We start from the raw sequence: 23,399 nt of genomic DNA, 5'->3' as shown, positions 1-23,399 counted from the left end.
TCGGCCATACTGGACCTGCTGGAATAGTAAAAACCCCCTCCCCCCCCCCTACTCCTCCCGCCCCAAATAATGCACTTTAATATAGTCACGCCGCGATTCAATCAAAACCGCCAAGAAAGCTGTTATTCAATTAATGAGGCCTTCCTGGATTGCTGTATTACAAGAAAATGATTTTTTTGGCTACACAGTGTTCAAATTAAATCGGGGCCTTTTCTTTTTTAATTTATTTTGCAAATCACTCAAATGACTGTCCCTATTCAGCACTGACTGAGATCGAATTTAATGTTGCATCCACATCACGAATGAATAAATTAAAACGAAACCTGCTCACGCGAAAACCCCAGAGCTCTCGGCCTGAAGTGCTGTGCCGGCACAGCCACTACTGGCCTTCCATTTTAGGGGAATCTGTGCCAGCTGTCGCAAGAACAACCTGTTTGGCGTGGATGAGCGTGCCAACAAAAACCCAAAACCGGTCTTTCTGTACTGCAGCAAAAGCCCAAAGGCCCGGCTAACCCAGCCGAGGAAATCCCTGATTAGACATAACACTGTCTGCCATAAGGCAAAAAAAGTCTAAATCAACCCATATAAAAAAAATTTTTTTTTAAAACACAGGACAAAATACCACTGTAAACGAGTTTTTCTACGTAATTAGTTTTCGTACATAATTAAGAGGCACTGAGGATCTGCATAAGCCTAATGAGCAAAAATCTAGCTAGAGAAGAAATATAAAAGCCATCGTCGTCTGCCTTAATGGGACACGCAATTTAAAGTGCACCGCAGCGGAGGCCAATGCGTGATGGGATAAAAATGAAAACAGGAGATAAGCCACAGAAATGTGGAAGCGGGTGGACAGAGCTGGAGAGAACAAATGAACAGACAATGAGATGTGTTCAGTGCCAGTTGGGGAAGCTGGGCTTCAAAGCTTTACTTGTCTAGTTTATATTCAGAGCCACTGATGTAGAAAATAGACCGAAAAACAAGTGGCTGGATGCATTATACTTGGTTGGTTCTTTTTATAACGTTGAAACTACATTCTGTTCTCTGTACCAGTTTCCTATTGCCACCAAGACTCCCTTCATTTGTTAAAACCATAAGACATAACATTTTGCAGCAGTCACAACAACAGAACTAATAACAACATTAGCCTTCGACAACAGTACACCTGAACTTAATGAGGCCAAATTACAGTATCTATTCCGTCATCAATATCTGTCATGGTGCCTTCTTGTCAAAACAACTTCAGACTGGTTTGACCTTTATATTTTTCTGCAGTGGACTGGACTACTTGTGGTAACCAGCTACAGCTGGAGTCCAGTAAACCCAAGGTGAAAATCTCTAAAAACAATGTAGAGCCAAATTAAATTAGATTTAAATTACATTTGATTTAAAACCTAAAAAAGGGAAATAGTAGGCTATTGAAACGTGACAGAACAATTTCTCTTGTCAACACAGTTGAATGCATTTCTGTTCAGCTTACAACAGCCAACAATATTTACAAATTAGGCCAAACTATACAATTCTACTTGGATGTAAAGAAATCTTCAAAACATTACAAAACAACTTCTGTGCAGTACTCTTAAAAAGCAGGATTTTCAACAAGTTAAAATGGGATTGTAATTAAGATCAGTAATACAACCTTCATTAATATGACCTCAGAAATCTATGATACTTTGTACTTTGGAATTTGTACCACCGCACTGTTCTCTGACTTCTCTCAAGGCTTTTAGCATTTATTGGAATCTGACTCAAATGACGCAATCAATTTTACAGATACCAGCTAACAATGAACAATGTTCAAACCCTGAAGGCACTGAAATACAAAAAAAAAGTTATCTTTTCTTCGGGAGTCTTCCTAAGCTGTCCCCATCTGTATTCATTAATATCTCTAATGTATGCAAGTTTGCCTTCAAGGTCCTTTACAAATAACCTACCAGGTTATGGGAATTCCTGAGCTGATATGATGCATAGACAGCGGAGTACAGCAGTAAGAGAACAAAAGTGAACAGAACAGCGCCTATCAACTATCACTGCTTTCCTCCAGCAGAAGAATCTTTTGTTTCCAGTGTGAAACTTAATCCTAGAGAGGATTCGTTCAACAACCTTTCCATAAAGGGGCAGTTCCTAACTTCCAATGGAAATCAATTTGGGGAACACTCCCATCATCATGTTCACATGTAATTTAAAAAATTTTATTTTCATATATTTATGTTAAAACCATTTTTCCCCAGCTAGAAAAATATAAACAATCCCTTAATTGAACAATGGCATGATCTGTGCTTTAAAGAATAATGACAGGAAATGCAAGCCATGTGATACAGTCAGGGAAGGACATATACCAGGTCCCAAGTACCTCCAATTCATGTGCTCTGGCCAATAGCTAATCCTACAGGGAGTCTGCCTTTTTCAGTAATGCATCTGTGATTCTTTTTGGAAAAGAGCCCATTTAGATAAAAACCTTGCAAAAACAATATATCATAAGGTATCTAAGTTTAGTGAGGGTACTAGCACCAAAAATAGACTAATATGCTAAAACTGGTATCTGAGGAGGGACTGAAATATAGGTCTAAATGAATATTTGGCTCATGAAGTAACTCCAATGTTAAACTCACTGCCATCACTCCGAGAAAGAATGGATTTCATGTGCTGTTTATGCTCTTGCTCAAGCAGTTGACATTGAAGATATTTAAACACACAGATTTTTGTAATTAACTACATTTCTTAGTATTAGTCACAGCCATGAAGTTTTGGTGAGAATCACAATATCATGTGTGCCATTACCTATTCAAATAAATAGCTAATGAGCTATAACAACTTTGCAAGGAAGAGCTCTAGTTGAAATGCATTTCTGTTTCCCAGAAACAAACCATCATATCATAATTAACCACCTTGATGCACAAATATGAAAGCTGTCACCTATAATTTTCACCAGTGGCAATTTCTGCAGTGCAAAAAGTAAAGGTACGGCAGTACACAGTGAACAGTGACAACATGGAAGATGATATAGTGGATTAGTACAGACAGCACATTTATCTAAGAGAACCCCTGAAGAGAAATGGGTTTCACTCAGTGAGATAACAGTATTGGATGGCTCTATCTGTGCAGCTGTGCTTTTTTACGTTCACTTTTGAAAATGTATCTACATCTACAGATTCTACACATGAGAATTTCAGTATTATCAAAAATCCATACTCAGAAATCATGTGTTACGCTTGGTTACTAAACAACCACATAAAAATATTTCTTTCTTTCTTTCTTTTGAGAGTGGAAAGTATGTGTCAGAAACTGTTCAAACTAGTTAATGATGTCAAAAATGTAATTTACATGGATACTGGTTAAACCTGGCCACTTCCTGTAATAACCACTGCCTTTGATGCATACACATTTGAGTGAATTACACCTCATTTCAGAATAGCAAAGAGAGAATGAGTCATAAAACAGATACAATTCAAAAACTCATTCAGGCCAGCACACTCTATACAGTAGATTGCACTGTGTTATGCTGTAATGTAGTCTCATTTAATTTTACTCAAAGATCAATATGCTTTCTCCATCCCATTTCCCAATTTACTCCGGCCAATTGCAATTACAGGTAGATATGTGAATGCAGAAATTGCATTCTTGTTTTGACGATTAATTCCCAGGAATCAATTTTACCTCTGAAAGAGATGAACTTCAAACAAGATGAAATTAAGCAAGTAGTCAATCCTATAGTCAGCATAAACAAAACAATTATTATATTACAAATGCATAGTACATGGTTTTTGCACTTCCCTGAGCAAAATGTATGAAACCTATCCTTGTACAATACTCCTGAATTTGCATAAAATCTATTTTTTTTGCAAGCAGTCCTCTTCTAATCCCATTTTCAGTTCAAGGTATGCAATTGAATGTGGCATAATAGAGGGAATAAAAGAGAAATTTCAGTTTCTCAGTTCACAGTCCTTTCATATAGCACAGATTCGGCTGAATAAAATTGGACCACTTTATTACTTAAAGCCTTGATTCATAAACAACACAGTGATTTATATACTACGCAATTCTTCAAGAACCATATTTTCATTCCACGCAAGGGTACGAGTTAATTCCTAAAATAAAGGACAAAAATAGTTGAACTGGGATTCTGCCACAGGATCCAGGATCTATTGCTTTGTAGCATTTACTTCTTCACCTGGAATTCCAGTCGAGTTTAAGCCATTTTTCCATGCCATCCAGCGATTTAGTTTTTTTCTGTTTATTAATATAGTTAATATAAGCTACTCACGTACACAAATATAAAACATTACACAATGCTAACATTAGCTGTGACTAGCTTCAATGCTGTTGTAGAAGATATTATACATAACATGCATATGCTTTTGTCCATCTTTATTTTGTGTGTGTGTGTGTGTGCATGCATTGGAAGGCTCTTTGACTATGAGGCATTTTTAGCACAAATTAACTCAACAGCCAGGTACTATCAGATAAATGGTCACCTTTAATGCTCCTGGTTAGCTAGCGTAGTTTTGTGAATATAGTGAATAATATCAGCCTAAGGAGGTGCGCTGCTGCCTTCAGTAAACACATCACACACCAGTGAGTCAACCTTTCAGGAAAGGCCTCATTTCTTCACACGCTTATGGAAAGAACAGGGTATGAATTACATTAAATGTATATGTGCACGGAAAAATATTAAAGTATATTCACAGAATCACACAGAAGACATTAGTTTGCATACTGTGGATGCACAAAATACAACCAAGAGAGAAACAGTGCCATCTGAATGCTGAGACGGTACAAAAAAAATCTGATTCATTCCCAGTCTTAAATATGCAAACGGAGGAAGCTAATGATCTTTGAAACTGTTTAGTTCTGCCAGCTGTATTTAAGCTTTGCAAACTGGACTATCCATTTTACTCCAACTGCAATGTCAGCTCACTCTGGTTTTATATACGCAAGCCCACCCCCCACCCCCCTCCCCATCCCTCTCCTTTCTCAACCCTTCCGGCAAGATTAAAGCGCGGCTTTAAGAAAAAAAACTTAAATCAATAGCCATCAATTTTGTACATGTTAAAAATGCTCAGCACTTATGAAGATGGCGATATTTCTTGGGCTTGGTGCAGTTTGGGTCAGCTGCACAGTGCATCTGGAAGAAAGACATAGCACCTGACTAAGGAATAAAATTAACTTCTCACAATAAAATGTGAGAACAAACCCAAGCACACTAAAATATACACTGCTTGTGCCACACAGCGATCTAAATTACGCTGTAATAATGGCTAAACAAAGTCAACATCACTGTTCACAACAATGGCCGTCTCTCCTTAAAATAAAAGGAGCAATGATTTTTCAGCCCTGATCAAGGTTCATGTGCACTAGGCTAGCACCCCAAGGCCATTTCCTCGGAATGTACATGGATACCCTGTATGTAAAGAGCAAGAAAAATGAATCGGCCATTTTAAAACTGTTTGGGAAATCCTTCGGATACAACAGACAAACATGGGTCATGATATCACAGCAAAGAATGAGAACTTACTTCCTTCGCTTGGAAGACAAATGAAAAGCTCAGATAAACTCACAAAATGAGGGTCTGACTGGCTGGACTAATGACTATTCAAAGTTTCAAGTTGCAAGGCAGAGATGCACACATTGGTAACCCTTGAGTACAGATTACTCAGAGAGGGACAAGACAAATCAATAACGGATTGAAATGAGACCTCATTTCAACATGGCAAACAGATCCAAGAGGGCTGCAAGTTCATCAATCCTATTGGTAAAGGCGAGCAGCTGACAATATTGCTACGGACAATATCAATTCAGCTGACAATATTGCTATGGTCTTTCTGTAAAGTTGTGCATCCTGTTAAGGTGACCACAGTAATTTACCTGCAATTTCACATCATAAGTTCCTTTAGCTCTTTTTGCAATTTCCTTTGTGCAGGGGCCGATCCTGAGAAGCCCACTTTGGGAGCAAGGCTTCTCAAGAGTACATTTCAAAAACATCAAAAAGTTCCTGAGAACTGCTGAGCGCAAGTAAAGAACTGCAAGTCAATGGCATTTTCTTTTAAGATAATTAGCAGTTAGCTGACATAATTACAGATAAGTGTTCAACAAAGCACCACAGGAAAGGGGGATACACCTTCTGTAAACTGTATTTCTGCCAAGACCTCAAACATGAGGAAAACTCCTTTGCCTCAAACACGGGGAAATGACAGGTGTGTGAAAACACAAGCCAACACATTTGCACACATACAGTACACACGCAAAAACTGTCACAATGAATGTAAAGAAACATGCTCTTAAAGCAATCTGAAGTACCGTACCATCTCTATACAGTGGATTTGTCAGTTTCAAACCAATGTAATAGGAAAAAAATTTAAATACATCTCATATTTGAGGATCTTAAGTATGGTCTTAAGCAAATATAAAAACACCATCTCTGGCATAGTGATTCAATGCAACATTTCAAGGTTATCCACAGTCACGCCTATAGCCAGTGGGAGTTTGGCCACAGCTCACTCTCCCAGTTGGTAATTCTATTATTTCACCGTACAGCGAGACTTGCAGCCCCTCACGGGGCCACAAACACCCTCTCTGAAGCAGAATGGTTCCATGAATGGTGAAAAAACTGGCTCCAAATTTACATCACACCTTCTGGTGACAATAAAGTCAAGGTGAGTTTTGAGCAACATCAACATCCACCACCACCAGAAACAACAACAACAACAAAGTTATGAAAGTGATGTCACATGGAATGTAAACTTGAAGTTTCGAAGTTCAGGAGAACCTTTCAGCCAGTCACAAAACTGTTTCTATCATTTTATGCACTGTTGTTTTGCCCTGCTCTTTCCATAGCACTTTGGATGCCTGTCAAAATTTTGGGTTTTATTCCAAGTTGTGGCCGAGTCTTCCTGCTCCCCTTTTTGAGGGATGAAGCAGTGCTTCCGTCGCCCCCCTGAGGGCACTTCGCTGGTACGAGAGCTGGAACCTGACAGACGTCCCGGCGTGAAAATCCGGAGCCTGGTCACGCTCCACTGCAGAGGCCCCGTCTGACGCCTGAGAGGCACACCCTGGAATCCTGGGCACGGCTCTGAAGGGCCATCAAATCTGCAGCCTAGGATGCTGATAAGCAGCCCTGCAATCCCCAAACTCTGCTATCCTCCCCCTCTGCCGTTCCCAGGACAGCGGAGGCACACACTCTCTACCACGGGCTGTCATTCACATAGAAAACGCTCCACTTAGAAGCCCACCCTCTGTCATTCAGTGGGGGGCCTTAAATTTAACTTTCAGCATGACAATGACCACACCACTGGGGGAGGGTTTCTCCGGTTCAGTCATTTTCTTGCTTTCCTAAATATTAAGAATATATACAATGCAAAAAAAGTATTTTAAAATAGGCTACTCTTTTCAATTCAAAGACCTTTGTGATTCCTAGGTAAAGGCTTGAAAAATGTACATTATGTGATGTAAAGGTCATGTAAATCACACGCATACTGCACTTCCAGCCCCAGGCGCCTGTTTGATACGCAACATGCAGGTGTGTGGGGCAGAATGCATCATATCTGCATCTGAAACTAATCGCAAAAGGCTCAATAAATCTGGAGTTTTTGCATTGCACTTTTTTGGCTTGGAAATGAATGTAACACTACACTCAGATCAGTGGTCATGTTGAATAGCTTAGAATTTACTCTCATTTTTACTTAGTTCATAAACTAAAAAAAAACCAAAAGAAACTGAAACAAATGCTGCGGATTCCTCTGAGATGCCCTTCCCACCACTACAAGAACCTGCTCACTATGAGAAAAAGAACAAAAACCTGACCACAGAGCAAACAACGGCTGAGAAGCCAGCAAATCAACACATGCCTGTAGGGACGAGCTCACTCAGTAGGAATAACACGATACAGAGATCAAATGAAAATGTGTTAATTTCAACCAGAAAAAAGGAAGGAAAGGACCTACTTATGGGAATAAGAACTTTAGAAACAGCTTCAAAGAGGCAGAAGAACTGGCCTTGCGCTCGACTCAAGCCTAGCCGCCTGTCCCACGCGGCAACAGGCTGCTCCCCATTCACTGCACAGAGGACTGTGGCTGGCACACTGTTGTTTCATTAAGATTTTGGCTTGTCCTTCTTACGCTAATGCCTTGGAAAAGAGAGGAATGAAACAGCTACTTTTCCCCTCCACCTTCCTGGCAGCCGTTCAGAGGAATACTACTTGCTAATTGAAAAAAGTGATTAAGTGGTCAGACTAAACTGCCCCTGCATGGTAATCACTCTTTTTCAGCGTTTCTGAATTCCGACAGCACGATGGAGACCAGGCCTTGCAGATACAGAGCATTTACCTGTCGAGGATATTGATGGTCCCAAGGCTTTACTCTATCAGCCGTAAGTTTATCAACATCTGATTTTTTGCTGAGACGTGACCAGCAAGCAAGGCCAGCGGGGGAAGAAACCTGAGAGATAATGAGGTGTCCAAGGGCAAAACAGCTCGGACATGAGGTGCTGCACATGCATTACCACATGGGGTAAACACAAATGTAGCTCATATGGTATGCAGGAACCTGTCTGCAAATTAAACATGCTAATGAGCCGCCATTGTATCACAAGTGGCTGAGGGAAGAGAATACCTACATACAACCCCCCTGCCCCTCCCCCCCCCCCCCCCCCAGTACATTCATTTTTCCAGGCTTTAGCATTAACATATAAAGTGAGCTTCATAATGTCTGAGGCAAAGACATACATTTTTGTTGATGTTGGCTCTGTACATTTTAGTTTTGTAATCAAGCAATTTGCATGTGGTTAAAGTGCAGATTCTCAGCTTTTAAAAGACATATTTTACACATAAATTACAGCACTTTTTATACATCACCCCCCATTTCAGGACACCATAATGTTCGGGACATATTAATGTTATGTAAATGAAAGTATTCATATTTAGTATTGTGTTGCATATCCTTTGCATGCAATGACTGCTGGAAGTCTGTGGACGATTAACATCCCCAGGTACTAGTCTAAGTATCTTCTCTGGTGATGCTCTGCAAGGGTTGTACTGCAGGAATCTTCAGCTCCTACTTGTTTTCTCTTAAGCTTATGAAAGGAATGTTCAGTTGGATTCAGATGACTTTGGTGAATGACTCCGCCAGTCAATAATTTCCGGTTTTTGGCTTTGAAAAACTCCTTTGTTGCTTTAGCAGGAAGTTTTGGATCATCGACTTGCTGTAGGTTGACGCACTGTCCAATCAGTTTGGAGTCATTTGCTTAAACTAGAGCAGAACACCCCCCCACCCCCCCCCCCCAACTATGTTTCACAGATGAGGAGATGAGGGGGTGCACTGGATCTTGGGCCGTTCCTTTTGGCCTCCACATTTTGCTCTTGCCATTACTATGACACAAGTCAATCTTCTCATCTGTCTCATCTGACCACATCAGTTCCTTTTTCCAGAACTCCGTAGGCTCATTTAGGTATAGCTTTGCAAACTGTAACCTGGCCATCCTGTCTTTGCAGCTAACTAGTGGCTTGTGGTTTGCATCTTGCAGCGTAGTCTCTGCAGTTCTGTTCATTAAGTCTTCTGTGGACAGTAATCACTGCCATATCTACGCCTGCCTCCTGAAGAGAGTTTCTGATCTGTTGGTCAGGTGTCTGGGGGCTTTCTTCATTGTGGTGAGAATTTTTCAGTCATCAACTGTAGAGGTCTTTCTTGGTCTACCAGGCCCTCTGGGATTACTGAGCTCACCAGTGCTCTCTTTCTTCTTAATGATGTTCCAAACATGTCTCTGGCTGTTTTTTTTTCTTGTTTCTCAGCCTCATAATAGATTCGTTTACTTTGGCACAACTCTGGTCCTAATGTTGACAAACGTCAATAACAGACTCCAACGGCAAACAAAACCCTAGACTAGATACTGAAAGCTCTCTTATACCAGCACTAAGGAAGCAATTGAACGCACCTGACTAATTTGATCCACACATTATGGTGCCCTGAAAAGGGGAGACTATGAATGAAGTACTGTAATTTACACAAGTTAAAATCAAAATGTATAAAAATAGCTTTAAATAAAAGCTGGAAATTTGCACTTCAACCATGAGTGATTTATTTGATAACAAATCTAAAATTGTGGAGTACAGAGCCAAATCAAGAAAGAAAGAAAAATCTTTGTCATCAATACCATGGATCTCACAGTATCTCATACAAATATTATAAACCAGGAGTCCTCAATCTTATTCATAAAGGGCCAGTATGGATGCAGGCATTGGTTCCAAACAAGCAGTACATATGTTGAAATGTGACTACATTATAATTCTTTAACTCAGCAAAATAAATAAATAAATGCATTCTACTAATCAAGGCCCTTAGCAAAGACTCTAATGGTTGATTAGTAGAATCAGGTGTGTAACTGTTTGGTTGGAATGAAAGCCTGCACCCACACCGGCCCTTTTTGGCCTTTTATAAAGAATACATGTTTTTCACACCAAAAATGCATTTATTTATTTTTCTGCCGCATTGAAGAATGATAATGCAGTCACATTTCAACATAGTCAATTTTATATTGCCCTCCGCTGTAGCCATGCAATACTTTTATCTTCTGTGTGATTGCCTGATTCATCCCACTTTCCCAACAGGGTGGGCGTCCATCAGCAGCTCTGCAGATGTACCCACAAGCCTGCTACCGAAATCACACTTACAAAACACAACGCAACAACCGTGCCTAGTACACCATGCATAAACAAACTGCAGGCACAAAGCAACTTTCATCTGGGAGACACATCCACTTGACCTTTGCACTCATATTTGGCCATTGCCACTGCACCTTTTCAGCCCTTTTTCCACTCAGGCCATGAATGAGTTTGGATATCACAGAAAGAAGAATGAGGGACCTGAATGTCTTACAGTTTGAGCGAAAATTTCAATAAATGGCAACATTTAATGCAGAATTTCACTAGCACATTTTCACCAGCTCGCCTTCAGTTTACAGAACCCAGGCTCGTAGCTGTGTGTGTTCTTACAACGCACGAAGCATTTAATGCATTAGCATGAAGGTGACTTACTCTTGATGACCGTCAGGTTTGCGGTGATCTGGTCTCTTCCCTGGTCGTTGATGGCCTCGCACGCGTACACACCGGAGTGTGACTCCTTGCCTTTCCTGAATACCAACTCCGAAGTCATCCCTCTGCGGAAAGCAAATACATGGACACACTGTACTTTAGAAACATGCACTGACCTTCCGAGGAGCTTTAAAGGCAACACTATTTTTATAATTGAGCGTCCATCAAGTGATGGATACATTATTAAAAATACATTCAGACATCCATCAGACAATGTTAAAAAAGGGCAATCTGCTTGTGCTTTTCCTTTGGCATACAGTGGTTATTTTCACTTCAGACAGAATTAATTTTTAAAAAAGCTGCCAGTGCAGTCTTGGAAGGTTACAGAATATTAAGATATTTTACTGATTCCACAGTACACACTCTGATTTCAGTTGCCCTCAGACCTTGGCCCCAGCGTATCATTAGGTTTGTGAGGCATGGAAATCCTGGCTATACACATCCCATCCAGGATGCTATGTAAAACATGCACTGGTTGAGACTTCAGGAGGTTGCGTGTGCTCAGGGTGTGTTTTACACTTGGGTCTCTTACTCCTTCTTTTTCTTTATTTTGACGTCTTTGGGTTTGTTTTTGCCGCTGAACTCCTTCCCGTCTTTGTACCACTTGAACTTCGGCACAGGTTTCCCGGCCCTCGCCTCACACTTGAGAGAGCTTCTCTTTCCGTCCTCCACCTCCACACTCTTCATGGGCTTCAGCTTGGGGGCAGCTGCAGGACAGGAAAACAACATGCTCGATCACGGCCACATTACACCATTACCACAACTAAAATCATTATCGTTATTAGGTTATTTAACCGGAACCCGGATTATCCCCGACAACTGACAGCACATGGCACTAACACACAAATTAATACAACTGACAGCACATAGCACTAACACACAAATGAAGAATTTGTGTGCGCACAACTGCAAGCTACATAACACCATCAGGAAGGTTAAGAGCTGGCTACTCAATGTTTCCCTTTACTTCACGTCTGAATTTCACAGGAAGATTAGATCGCCTCTGACTGACAGCATCAGGAAGAAACGTACAGCAAACACGGCCTTGGCACGTGAGCCGCGGAGAGGCATCTGCCTGACTGCAACGCAGGCGAGAAAAATCGCCAAACTGAATTTGACCGTGTTTTTTTTTTTGGTCACACCTACAAAAGCAGACCTGAAATTGCATGCGAGCGCATCTGAGCACGACCTTGTCGGAATGCAGATTCAGCTCGGATCACGCTGAGATTCGGTGGAGTGTAACTGCCGCTCCTGCCCTTAAGGCCCAGACGGGAGCCCTCGGAAGAACGTGCTCCCTGTCATAAAAGAGGCGGGGCCCTCACTGCTGTCTTCACGTATCGCTGGCAGAGGGACAGAGGTGGGGAGACCGAAGTCTGTGGGCCGTGTATTTTCTGGGAAGACGACGAGACTAAAGTGGCAGATAGTCCCCGTGTTCCCATCTACCTTGCCTGCTGTGAAATTCATCGCACCAGAAGATCTCTTCATCAAACTCTCTGCATTGCACAATCTCAAAGCAGGAAGAAGCAATCGGCACCATCACTGCCCCTCCCTGGTACAAAGAACCCCCCTTCCCACCAGAAAAGCAGTACAGCTCTGTAAAGATGTCTGTCTGCAGTGCATGCTGACATTCAGGCCAAGCCTGTGCAGATACCATCGCCAATGCCATTTCACTTTACGATTGCACTTCAGGCTTTGAGGAGAACTCTTTCATTCAGACCTGTGTCCAATCCCTGACAATCCCTGCAAACAAAGATCCCTTCTCTCACCACTTTGCTCAGTTAGTAAAATCATACAAAAAAATAAAGTTACGCAACCCATTACCTGAAATAACGCAAACAGCAAATGGCATTTAGACAAAGCATTCAAGAGATTGCACTGTAAACTTCAAAACATACTTCTAAACTTCAAAGCAGCACTCAGAGTGGCTCGAGGAAAGAGGGATTCTTGAACAACACACACTCTTCAAAGACTGATTTCCAGAGGCACTTAGCAGTCAGTGAATCTGTGACTTGCATTTAAATTGCCAGGATTAATACTGTACCTCTAAATCTACGGATACACTACACCATAAAACAATAAGCACACAGACACAGCTTTGCATGGTCAAAATGCTACTCATGGCCAGCTTATTTCTGACAGTCATTATCCAGGATTAACATTTACTCGCAATTAATACCTCGATTTATGGTGTTTACTGCTTTGGATCACATTTAAGGGTCTCGCCTACAAAGAAAAATGTCCTTCCCTTGAGTGATCACAATCCAGCAGTATAAAACATTTAGGGAAATGCTACTGAATAGTAAATCACATTCCTTAGGGGAATAATAATTACTTTTGTAAGTAATTCATGAATGTGCTCAGACAAAACCTAAGATTCTAGTAACTATATATATATATATATATATGGGTGTGTGTGTGTGTGTGTGTGAATACAGTTTTAGTAATGCAGACTGAAACTTTAAAGTCAAGGATATGCAACTGATTGGATTCCAATGTATCCCAATCAAGTGGGCATTCCAATGTATCCCAATCAAGAGTTCTCATGGATTACAAAGAATCACATGGCCCTGATTAGTTTCTCATCAACATACACGCCTGCTGGATCAGTTATGGATTCTGCAAAACTGATGTTTATACAGCCTAGTTTAGCAACCTATTGCCTCTGGAAAATCTTCTTGCATTGTGTCAGAACATTGTACTTAGTAGGCCTACGGCTCAAGTATTGTGTAGTCTTTCAAAGTTCTTTCATCCCCATCTTTTTAAGCCTGGTAATTATAGTATGACATTCATTTCTATATGATAAAGAATGACCCCCGACACTGACAACGCCATTAAAGGTATGACTATTTTATACTGAAAGTCACTGATTCAACACATCAAAAACAGGAGCGCACATAGTCTACAGGACACTACAGCAAAAGATGAGGGAGGAATAGGAGGAGGGGGATGAAGGGGGTTTCAAATCTGACATCACTATGATGCAGATGGAGCAGCCTTTGATAGCACTGCCAAAACATCGTTCTTTCCCCGTCACACCCCCGCCCACCCACCCACGACGGGCAGCACCTTAATGAGAAGGCAGCAGAAATATTCTTACAATGTTGTTGCAAAGAAAAGGCCATGAAATGGAACACCAGCACCAGGGCCTGATTCACGGCTCTTAACAGCAGCTGTCGATGAGAGAGGATGCTGGGAATTAATGGTGGGGGAAAACCGGTGCCACCCACAGGCTGGGCGGCTATTGTCTGTTGTCACAGGAAACCACCATTCAAGTAAATCTAACAGCAAATATGATTCTCCGACAGGGTGAATCTGTAAGGTAGTCAAAAAAGTAGAATTAAAGCTTTCTTCATTAATGTCCTAGTTTTGGGACCATTATATCAGTTAATTATCTTGAATCAATATTCCTTGTAGGACTCAAGAACAACATTAATATTTGAACAGGTGTATTTGATACGGTCAGCCAATCAGCTCTGCCTGAAAGGGACCATGCTTTGAAGACTGTAATGGAAATCATACGAAAGACAGAAAAAATAGCTCAGCAGAAGGGGTGAGTCCAGAATAGGGGTCTCTGTCTCCACGTCTGACTGTACAGAATATTTAAGTAACCCTGTAACTGGCTATGGCACATCACATGATGTTCATTACTGATGACCTGGGAACACCCAAAGATTCCTTGGTCAGGCAAAAGTGCTCCAACAAGAATAAAGCAGAGAGTAGAGTACTTTTGGGTATTCCGTAACTTGGTGACAATAATTTTAAATCAAGAATGAAAAGTGGAATCGAGAACAGTATGATAGTGCTCCAGCAGCATGTGTGTAAATTTTGTAGCTGGTCATTCCAGTCTGATCCCTCCCTTCCCCTCCCCTCCCCTCCACCCCACACCCCCACAATCACTGGCATCTACGTGGCTGGCCAGACATTTCTGGACCTGAAAGTGAAGGCAGACATGTGCAGGGCCAGTTTTAAGCAAAAGCGATGCAGGCAGTTGCCTAAAGGCGCCATCCAAATCCGTGCACATCACATATATAAAATAACATGTTCTGATTCAGGCTAATAGGACTTAGCATTCAATGGATTCCTTTCTTTTTTATTTTAATGACCACCCCCTTTAGTAGGCAACCAAAAGTTATGGCAGACCTCAAAAGGCCTGAACTAAAACATTTGCTTTGGGAAGGGGCTCCACAGACACTGCATTTCCGCAGGGCCCATAATTTCAGGTGACATCCCTGTCGCTTGATGCCTTCATCGCAACTACAAAAACAGACCATTTTCTTTTGCAAATGTGGAACAACAAATGCCTACTGTCCAGAATAAAACTAGAGCCCAGTTAGATTGTCAGAACACTGCATTCTGAACACTGCAGGAAGATTTCTTTTAAAACAGTGAAGGGTCCCTTTAAGAGACTTCGGAGTTGTTGAAACAGGTTAAGAAACACAGGAGTTTCATTCAGAAACTTGGCTCTGCTCTAGTTGCGATGCCATTGGCTGGGCCCTCCCCATTCAACCTTTTATTTCTGGGCAGGTCTGTCATTAGAGGTGTTGCTCAATCGTGCCACTTACAATACCTCAACTGTCAAAAAGTATTGTAACCACAAGGGTTTCCCACCAAACCTGAGTGCTTTTTATCTTCATTCCTCCTTTTGTTTGCTGTAGGAAAAAACCCTCTTAGTCACAGCTGTTACTTTCACTCCAATACATCATTCCAGAACAGGGATTCAACAAACCCAACCCAACCAGAACAACAACAGAAAAGAGAAGGAAAAAGTCATTTTTAAAAAAGTCATAGAAAAACCAGACACAGAACTAACAATCTTTCTCCGTGAAGCTGCTAAAGCTTGTAGCGTTTGCACAAACGTGTGGAGCCAACATTCCAACGTGCACTGTCAACGGTGGATACGCAAGCAGTTTGTCAAGTTTTTTGGCGCAACCACCTCCCAATAGGCTTAGACATACAGGGAACCATTTGAAAAAACTTGCTGTTGTCTCCAAGAAATGGAAAACGATATTAAAACTGTAAGGGCGGGAGGCAGTGTGGGGGTGAATGCTAGGAATGCAGGTCTTCATGCAACGAGGATTCTTCTATTGTCTTTCCAAGTAATGCTCTTTTCCCTGACATAATCGGCCTAATCCTCAGCTCACTGACAGACCTGGAACTGCTTGATGTTTAGCCGGGGGGGTGGGGGCGGAGGACACATTTGCACACCACGTAAAGGTGTATTCACTGTCAGGGGCACAAGCTGTCCCAGAAACCAGTCATCACTGGAATGAAAGCAGGGAGTGCTTAAGCCCAGATTTAAAAACCCCGTTCTCCAAATGTTTCTCCACTAATTCCTACCAACGGTGATTTCAATTCCCAAAACCCCAAAACTGCATACTCCACAACATCACAAATGAGTGTTGACAGACCTAGCAGTCTAATAATAATGTTTGGAGGAATATCAACAGACTATATCTTCAGAACTCTCTTATCTGTGTTGGTCTTAATTGCAAATTCTAATTGTAACCCTGTTTCAATCTCATTTTCATTGCTAGTAAAATAGTTCCTAATGTGTCTGCTGAATAGTACTGTAACATAACTCCAAGGAGCATAGGCTTTTTTTTTTTTTTTCTTTGAAGTTCATGAGCCATTTCAGATCTGGGGCATTCCAAGCTAATCAGTGCTAATGCTAAGGATGCTAGCTAAATGTCTCCTTGGCAGTAGCTCAAGCATATACAAGGATGTGTTCATAACTGGCTGGTAAATCTGTAACTAAATTAAGAAGAGAAACAACCAGATCGTTTCTTGTAGTTTTCAGCCACGGCCTCAATTAACTGCCCGTGAACTGTGGACAATGCACTGGATGTCCGTTTTACACAAACGCATTCACCCGAAATCCACCGTGCAGGCCATAAAAGTGTTCCTATGGCAAAGGGGGGATAACTTAATTTGGGCCCGATTCCCTTTGTTTGCTCAGGGCTAAGACGTTGGCTGGGTCCAGGCTGCCCCATCCAGCTGTTTCCCCATGTCACGGCTGGAGCTCCCATCGGGGGGGGGGGGTGGGTGGTGGGGAGAGTTGGGTAGGAGGGAGCACAGGAACTCCTACGCGTTCTTCAAACCACAAAATTTACACGGATTGGACTCCACATTCTGTCCCCTGGGCGCTCCAGTGAGAGAGGCATTCCATGATCTAACGCTGAGTCTCAGACGCAACGGAGGACAGAGGGCCCAAATATCTCCACCACACTGTCATACCCGAGACTATTGTGACTAGTCTGGTAGCCAATATCTCACCCTCTCCAGTGAAGAAAAACCTATCCTTATGTAATTATGTCTCAAACCTTGCCAAAGACCAAAAAAAAAATTTTTTTTTTAATCCACACCTTCTTGAATTCCTCTTTTCAATAATGTGCGGATTTCTTAGGGTTTTGACTGAGGGCCCCAGAACGAAGCACCCTATATGAAGGACATGGCAGCTACCTTCCCCGGCTGCCCTGGTTGAAATGCTTCATCCCAAAATGTTTTCTGAAGTCCTAGACTGTTCCCGCAACTTTAGAGATAAACGGCTGCCAAATTTGTGGTCATATGTTGTCCGATTTATCAAGCATCTCAGGGAAGGAGCACTGATCTAGGATTGTTTTTACAGTGTAGCTTATAATGGGCAAGATTAGGATGCGGACAGGAGGAAAGGGTCCCAGATCAGAGCTTGCTTGTTCATTTTTGAATAGGAGCACTATGACGCTGCTTCCGTACTTTACCATTCCTGAACCCAAAAGACTGGAAGTTTGTGTCAGTGAAAGCGCATTAACATTAAGCATTTTAAGAGCAATCATTTTCTGTCAAAATGTGGGATTTCATGTGCATTTTCAGATGCACATGTAAGCAAAATAGACATATATAATGCACAGTACATAATTGGCATAACATGCACCTTTCTGATAGTTATTAACCCCCCTCATCAATACTTGTCACACTATAGGGTAGAGGGGGCTACTGGCCCAAAGTGAACCTGTACTCTCATTTCCGGCCAAGATCACACTGCCTATATTACATAGAAACTGAGGTCTTCTTCTGTGCCAATCCAGTGCAGTGAGCCTTCAAAGGTATTCAGGGAAATTCCAATGTTAATGTTGCCCCACTGCATTTTTCCTTCTTTCCTTCTTACTTTCTGTTTTCACATTCTTTTTCCTGAAAATGCCGAAATAATCTAAGATCATAAATAGGTGTAGAGTCAAAGGCTACAATCGCTTATCAGCACAACTGAATTGCAGTCCTCGTTTCAAACTAACTACAGGTTTCGTTGAATCTTTGAAGATGTAGGAAAGCGGATAGTAGGTAAGAGGCAAATATGCTTGGGAAGAAATGGACAGCAGAGCGAATGGGCAATCTTAACTTCCATGGTGGACACTCATAGACTGTCCCCTCTAGAGGGCAGTATTGAGGTAAAGACACTGGTGATGTGGCCACCCCACCAAGTAGGCTATAGCCAGTGACTATGCTATCTGCCCATGTGCATTCCCAGTCCAGGTCTTAAAAAAAAGAGAAGGAAATGCTACAAAGAACAGCGTGTAATGGCTGCTATAATAATAACAACGATGAAACCCATCTGATGAGCCTTAACAATGGGTCCCCCACTCCAAACCCAGGCTTAATTAACAGGTACATCAAAACCTTTGAGAGATTTGGGCTATGATACTGTTTAATTCACAATACAGGTGTTGAAGGTGTTTACAAAATATGTTGCCCCACTGTTAACTTTCTGTGCTTTTTAAGAAAAGTCTCTTTATTGTCATGACAGAAAATTGGCAACAGAAGGCTGGTAGCAAAACCACTGAATGTGGAAAAAGCATGAACAAAAGCAATATATCAAGTATAAAAGTTTTTATTTTTATTTTTATGTTTTACTTCAAACCTACATGTTTTTGAATAATTGATGTGATGCAGTGGCAGAGAGGGAAATATTACCACACTGCCATATGCAATATGGTCATGCACAATTACATGCATCCCACATTCCTGTCATGAACCTTAATGTAGCTTTAGTTCATGAATGTTTCAGTAAGATAAACTGTCCAACTGTCAGAAACTGATAAACCAAGTGTGCATGTGATCATTATTCGCTTCCTTTGAGAAAATAAAAGGTAGTATCACAAGCAGGATTTCAGGGACCAGGTCAGAGACTGTGGCACAACATCGCACAGTAGAGTCACCACCAGGTAGAAACACAGTCCAATGCGCACCTATGAGGACATGCACTCGGGCAGAACTGAGGGCTTATTTCCCAACAAAAAAGGAAAATTTCTAATGAACAGTTATGACATCACAACAGAAAGTTGATGGGGGGGTCTGGGGGAATCTTCTGTTTCATATGGGCCAATTTCCTATGAGTGTCTTATCAGTGAGACTTCATCTAGGCTATATATTCCATATAACGCATTACGCAAGGAGGTAAAACTTCACACTGTGGCAAGGTAAACTGTCAAAAACAGTGCCCCAGATTCATAAGAATGCGGATGTAAAGTCCAGACCTGAAGTGCACTGTCATACTATGCATTCTGCTTCACACGACAGAGATAAGCAATCAGTCTACCAGCAATGCATGAGCTAAATTACAGTAACACTGACAATCACAACTGAACTTTCCAATGTCTTTCCATCACAAAACTATTTTTTGTTTTTACATCACAAACTGCATATTTAACACTCATTGTTATTATTATACAAATCATCTTTATAATAATAAACCAAAAAATAGAAAGACACTATTACACTGATACATTGAATATTCCAAAGGTGACATTGCAGGTACCCAATCATAATCATTCATTATGAAGGAATCAGATCAGAAAAGCCCAACTGACTTGTCATCTCTTAAATAGTGTGTTAGACAGTGGTAGAAAAGGAATAACACAGTGCCCCTTCCCCATCCCGATCCCCATCCCTGTCCCCTGCACATTTGCCCTGAGTTCTGATATGGGCTGGAAGCTAAACAATGAAGACCATAGCTTGATGCGATCATATTACAATCCACCACCCCAACACACCAGCCTGACCACTCCGCACAGCGGAACAACATTTCCACCATCAGTGTCAGTATGATCAAGAGTTGAACTTTTCAGCACTCTAGGAAACATTACTTCAACATCCCCTTCATTATTCTGAATGACAGGGCTGCTATTTTAGGCCATCACTGGGGATGTCGTATCAAAATTATGATGTGTGCCTTCAGTGCCCAGTTTCAGGAGGTGCCACACACCCCTTATGCTGTGCCTAATCATGCCAAAACCTACTTTTTACCTCCTAACACAGACTATTCAATGCCACTGGGGTCATCCAAAATAGTCACATCGACCATTCAATCACATCAATGGCTACTAATCCAACTCTATTACTATACGAGTTGAAATGTTATCCAATCTCATTTCTTTACATAAGAAAATGATTTTAAAGTTTCCATGTAGTTATATTACATATTACATATGGGGAACATACGCTGTATTTCCTGAATATAGGCTAAAGCTTGCACTGAATGCATACTTTCGGAACTTAACCAAGCAACATTCTCAAACAGTGGGGCGCTTGGCGCGCGTTATGGTTTCTCAGGAAAACGCACGTGCTTAACAACATATATTTTTTAAACTACGTGTTAAGTAGCCTAATAAAAGCTGTTTCAATCTGGCTATTTAATTAAATTATTTAATTATTAAATGCCAATGCATGTACAGTACCACGTGCGTTCTAAATCTCCTCATGACAGAACATGATCTTGTCAAGCACATGGTTTCAGGGAAAATGCAGTTCCAGTAACAGGCGATCTCTTTAACACTTCAAGATTGTTTGATTCAAGATACTTTCTCGAGTATAGATCACGCAGTTTACAATGACTGTACTCTGAATGACGTTCGGGTTTTTTAAAGCACCACTCCTTACCCGTGCTTGTAGCCACACGCATCTAGTTGATGTTTCATGTTTCAGTGCCAAACTACATTGGATAATGCGCATGTTTAACCTTTTCAGGTGATTGAAAATATATTTTAAAAAGATGAACACCATTACACGAAGAACTCACTTGAATCCCACAATTTGATAATAAACTGAGGAATGCATTTCAGTTACGTAAATGTGTTTGCAAAGTAGTTTTTAGTTCCTGAACTTCCTCAGAAAACCCATCAATGATTACACCTGTACTGCCTTCAACCGGTATCTGGAGCATGTAGCGCCGCGAAATACTTTGCCAGAGCTAAATAAAATAATGAATGGACGCATATGTGAACAGAACATAGTTTAAATCAACAAGTCTTTCCATCCTAAATTGTTTGCTAGCACTGTCTTCACAGGTCAATTAGCTTAGAACAGTACTAAAAATGGCATACCTTGTGGTCCTGTGTCGGAAGAAGTTGGTGTCTCACTTTTATCTTTCTTTCCTTTTTTATTTCCACCTTTCATCCCGTCTTTGCCCCTTTTCTTATCTGACATGGTTCTTTCAAAAGAGATCCTTTAGTGGAAGGACACGACCGGGCAGTGAATTAACTCCTCAAAGTTTGTTTCCCTTGGATCCTTGCTTCTCCTCCGTCGCTGTTATTGATCTCCGTGTTCACTGCGGTTACGGCGTGCGAATTAGTCCGGTCAACTGTTGAATCGCAATACCACGCAGGGTGCATGTGTTCCCCGTCCTAGTTAAAAAATGTAAAATGGGCGGAGTTTCGACAAATTTGGTCATGGAAGTAACTTTTTTTTTTTTAACTTTCGAAGTTGCCTTCTAAATACTTGCATATTACCAAGTTTACGTGGCTTTTTACTCCATATTATGTATATATATATTTTTTTTTCTTCTTCCTGGCATATAGACAAGGAAATCAGGGAGAGGTACAATAGGACAGATACAGGACAGTGGGGTTACAGTGTACAACAATGCTATTTTAATTAACTCATATTCGTGTATGTTGTCTTTACAAAAACAAAAATAGGTCATTTTTGAAGTTTGTTTCTTCACAGGTAGCATGTTTCGATTGAGTTGGGTCATTCACTCGTGGTCACAGGTATTATTTACTTCTTTGTTTTTTGAAAACACATTTAGTCAGTGAAACATGGATGTATATACATCCAGCTTTCAAAGGCTCTTAATAAAATTGAGTTTATTTAATGGGCTTTTTGGTTCTTTGGCTTTTATTGATTAATATATGGGCTTCTTAATCGGGGAAAATAAATATATATTGATGCTTATAGGCAAGTGTAGTTGTTTCTGCAGGAAAGAGGTTGTAGTTCATCTCTGCGAATTAGACATTTATATGAGGAGGGAATATTGAGCTCTTATTATGAGATCAAAAAAAAAAAATACTAAAAGGCATCAAATGAACTTGCCAGGCAACAAAATTTAAGAAATTGTAATGACATCATATAAAGAACAGCCACAAACTTATGAGTTTGCATTATATCATAATTATATAATAATCAAATCATAACTCCTGCTGAAAACATAATAAACTGTATGGTCTACATATAGATGCAAGCAATTTTAGGTTATATTTTTGAAATTATGAACAGGAATGTTAGATAAAATATCAGCGTGCCAAATTCCAAATTCCTTATGAGAATGTGGTGACAGTAACACACATTACTACAGCACATCCATGTTAAGGGTGCATCCAGTGTTCAGCACTTACCTATTCTGTTTGAGGCATCACCACAAAACATTGACTCTGACGTCATTTTTTAAACCAGGTTTTTTTTTACATTTTTATATATACGCATGACACTGATGACCCAGCCACCTTGTTTATATATTGCAGTCAACAAGCAGCTGAGAGTTACGTCTTTCAGCTTGCGTAGTAGAGTGGGAGAATACAGAATCCCCCAAGTTTAGAAATGTTTATACAAGACTGCGAATCAGTACAAAGACAAATGACTGTTTAGGCATAAAGATTACAGAGCTGGATTTTGCGTCGTTTAAAAAATTAGAAATTAATAAGAGTTTGATTTTATAGAGTATCCTACTGTCCAAATTCTTTTTACAGCCAGTCATGCTTCTACCTCTACCTTCACTTTAAAAAAAAAAAAATGGAAGTTGTGCAAGTTGAGTCAGACCCCTGGTTTCTGGTAGTGAGGCTGACGACAGCAGGGCATGAGCTACAAGACCGGGCCTGTTCTTGTTCTGAAGCTCCAGTACCAGCATGGTGTCAGATGCTTGCTGGTCCAAACCCCTATCGCAATAGTTCAAACGCTGTACTCGTTAACACCTGCAACAAAGTCCATAAATGAGATTAAGTCACCGACCGTTTCCATGGCCCAGGTCATACGCAGTCCTACCTAGAACACACGGTGCCGAATACTCTTGCTAACGTGC

At 41.0% G+C, this 23,399-nt stretch overlaps 1 protein-coding gene across 2 annotated transcripts in view; it reads right to left on the bottom strand.

Moving 5' to 3' along the window:
- The window catches only part of nrg1 (neuregulin 1), a 78,646-nt gene extending 56,938 nt beyond the window's left edge, over positions 1–21,708 (bottom strand). For both annotated transcript variants that reach the window (XM_035391689.1, XM_035391688.1), the window contains exons 1-3: positions 21,430–21,708; positions 11,610–11,784; positions 11,021–11,142 (exon numbers count right to left, since the gene is read on the bottom strand). In XM_035391689.1, coding sequence (XP_035247580.1) covers positions 11,021–11,142; positions 11,610–11,784; positions 21,430–21,532 — 400 coding nt within the window. In that variant the 5' untranslated portion in view covers positions 21,533–21,708. The remainder of the gene's footprint in view (positions 1–11,020; positions 11,143–11,609; positions 11,785–21,429) is intronic.
- Between the last annotated feature and the right edge of the window lie 1,691 nt (positions 21,709–23,399).

The sequence above is a fragment of the Anguilla anguilla genome, chromosome 14 (genome assembly GCF_013347855.1).
Source record: "Anguilla anguilla isolate fAngAng1 chromosome 14, fAngAng1.pri, whole genome shotgun sequence".
NCBI lineage: Eukaryota > Metazoa > Chordata > Actinopteri > Anguilliformes > Anguillidae > Anguilla > Anguilla anguilla.
This window is presented reverse-complemented; position numbering and strand designations above follow the sequence as displayed.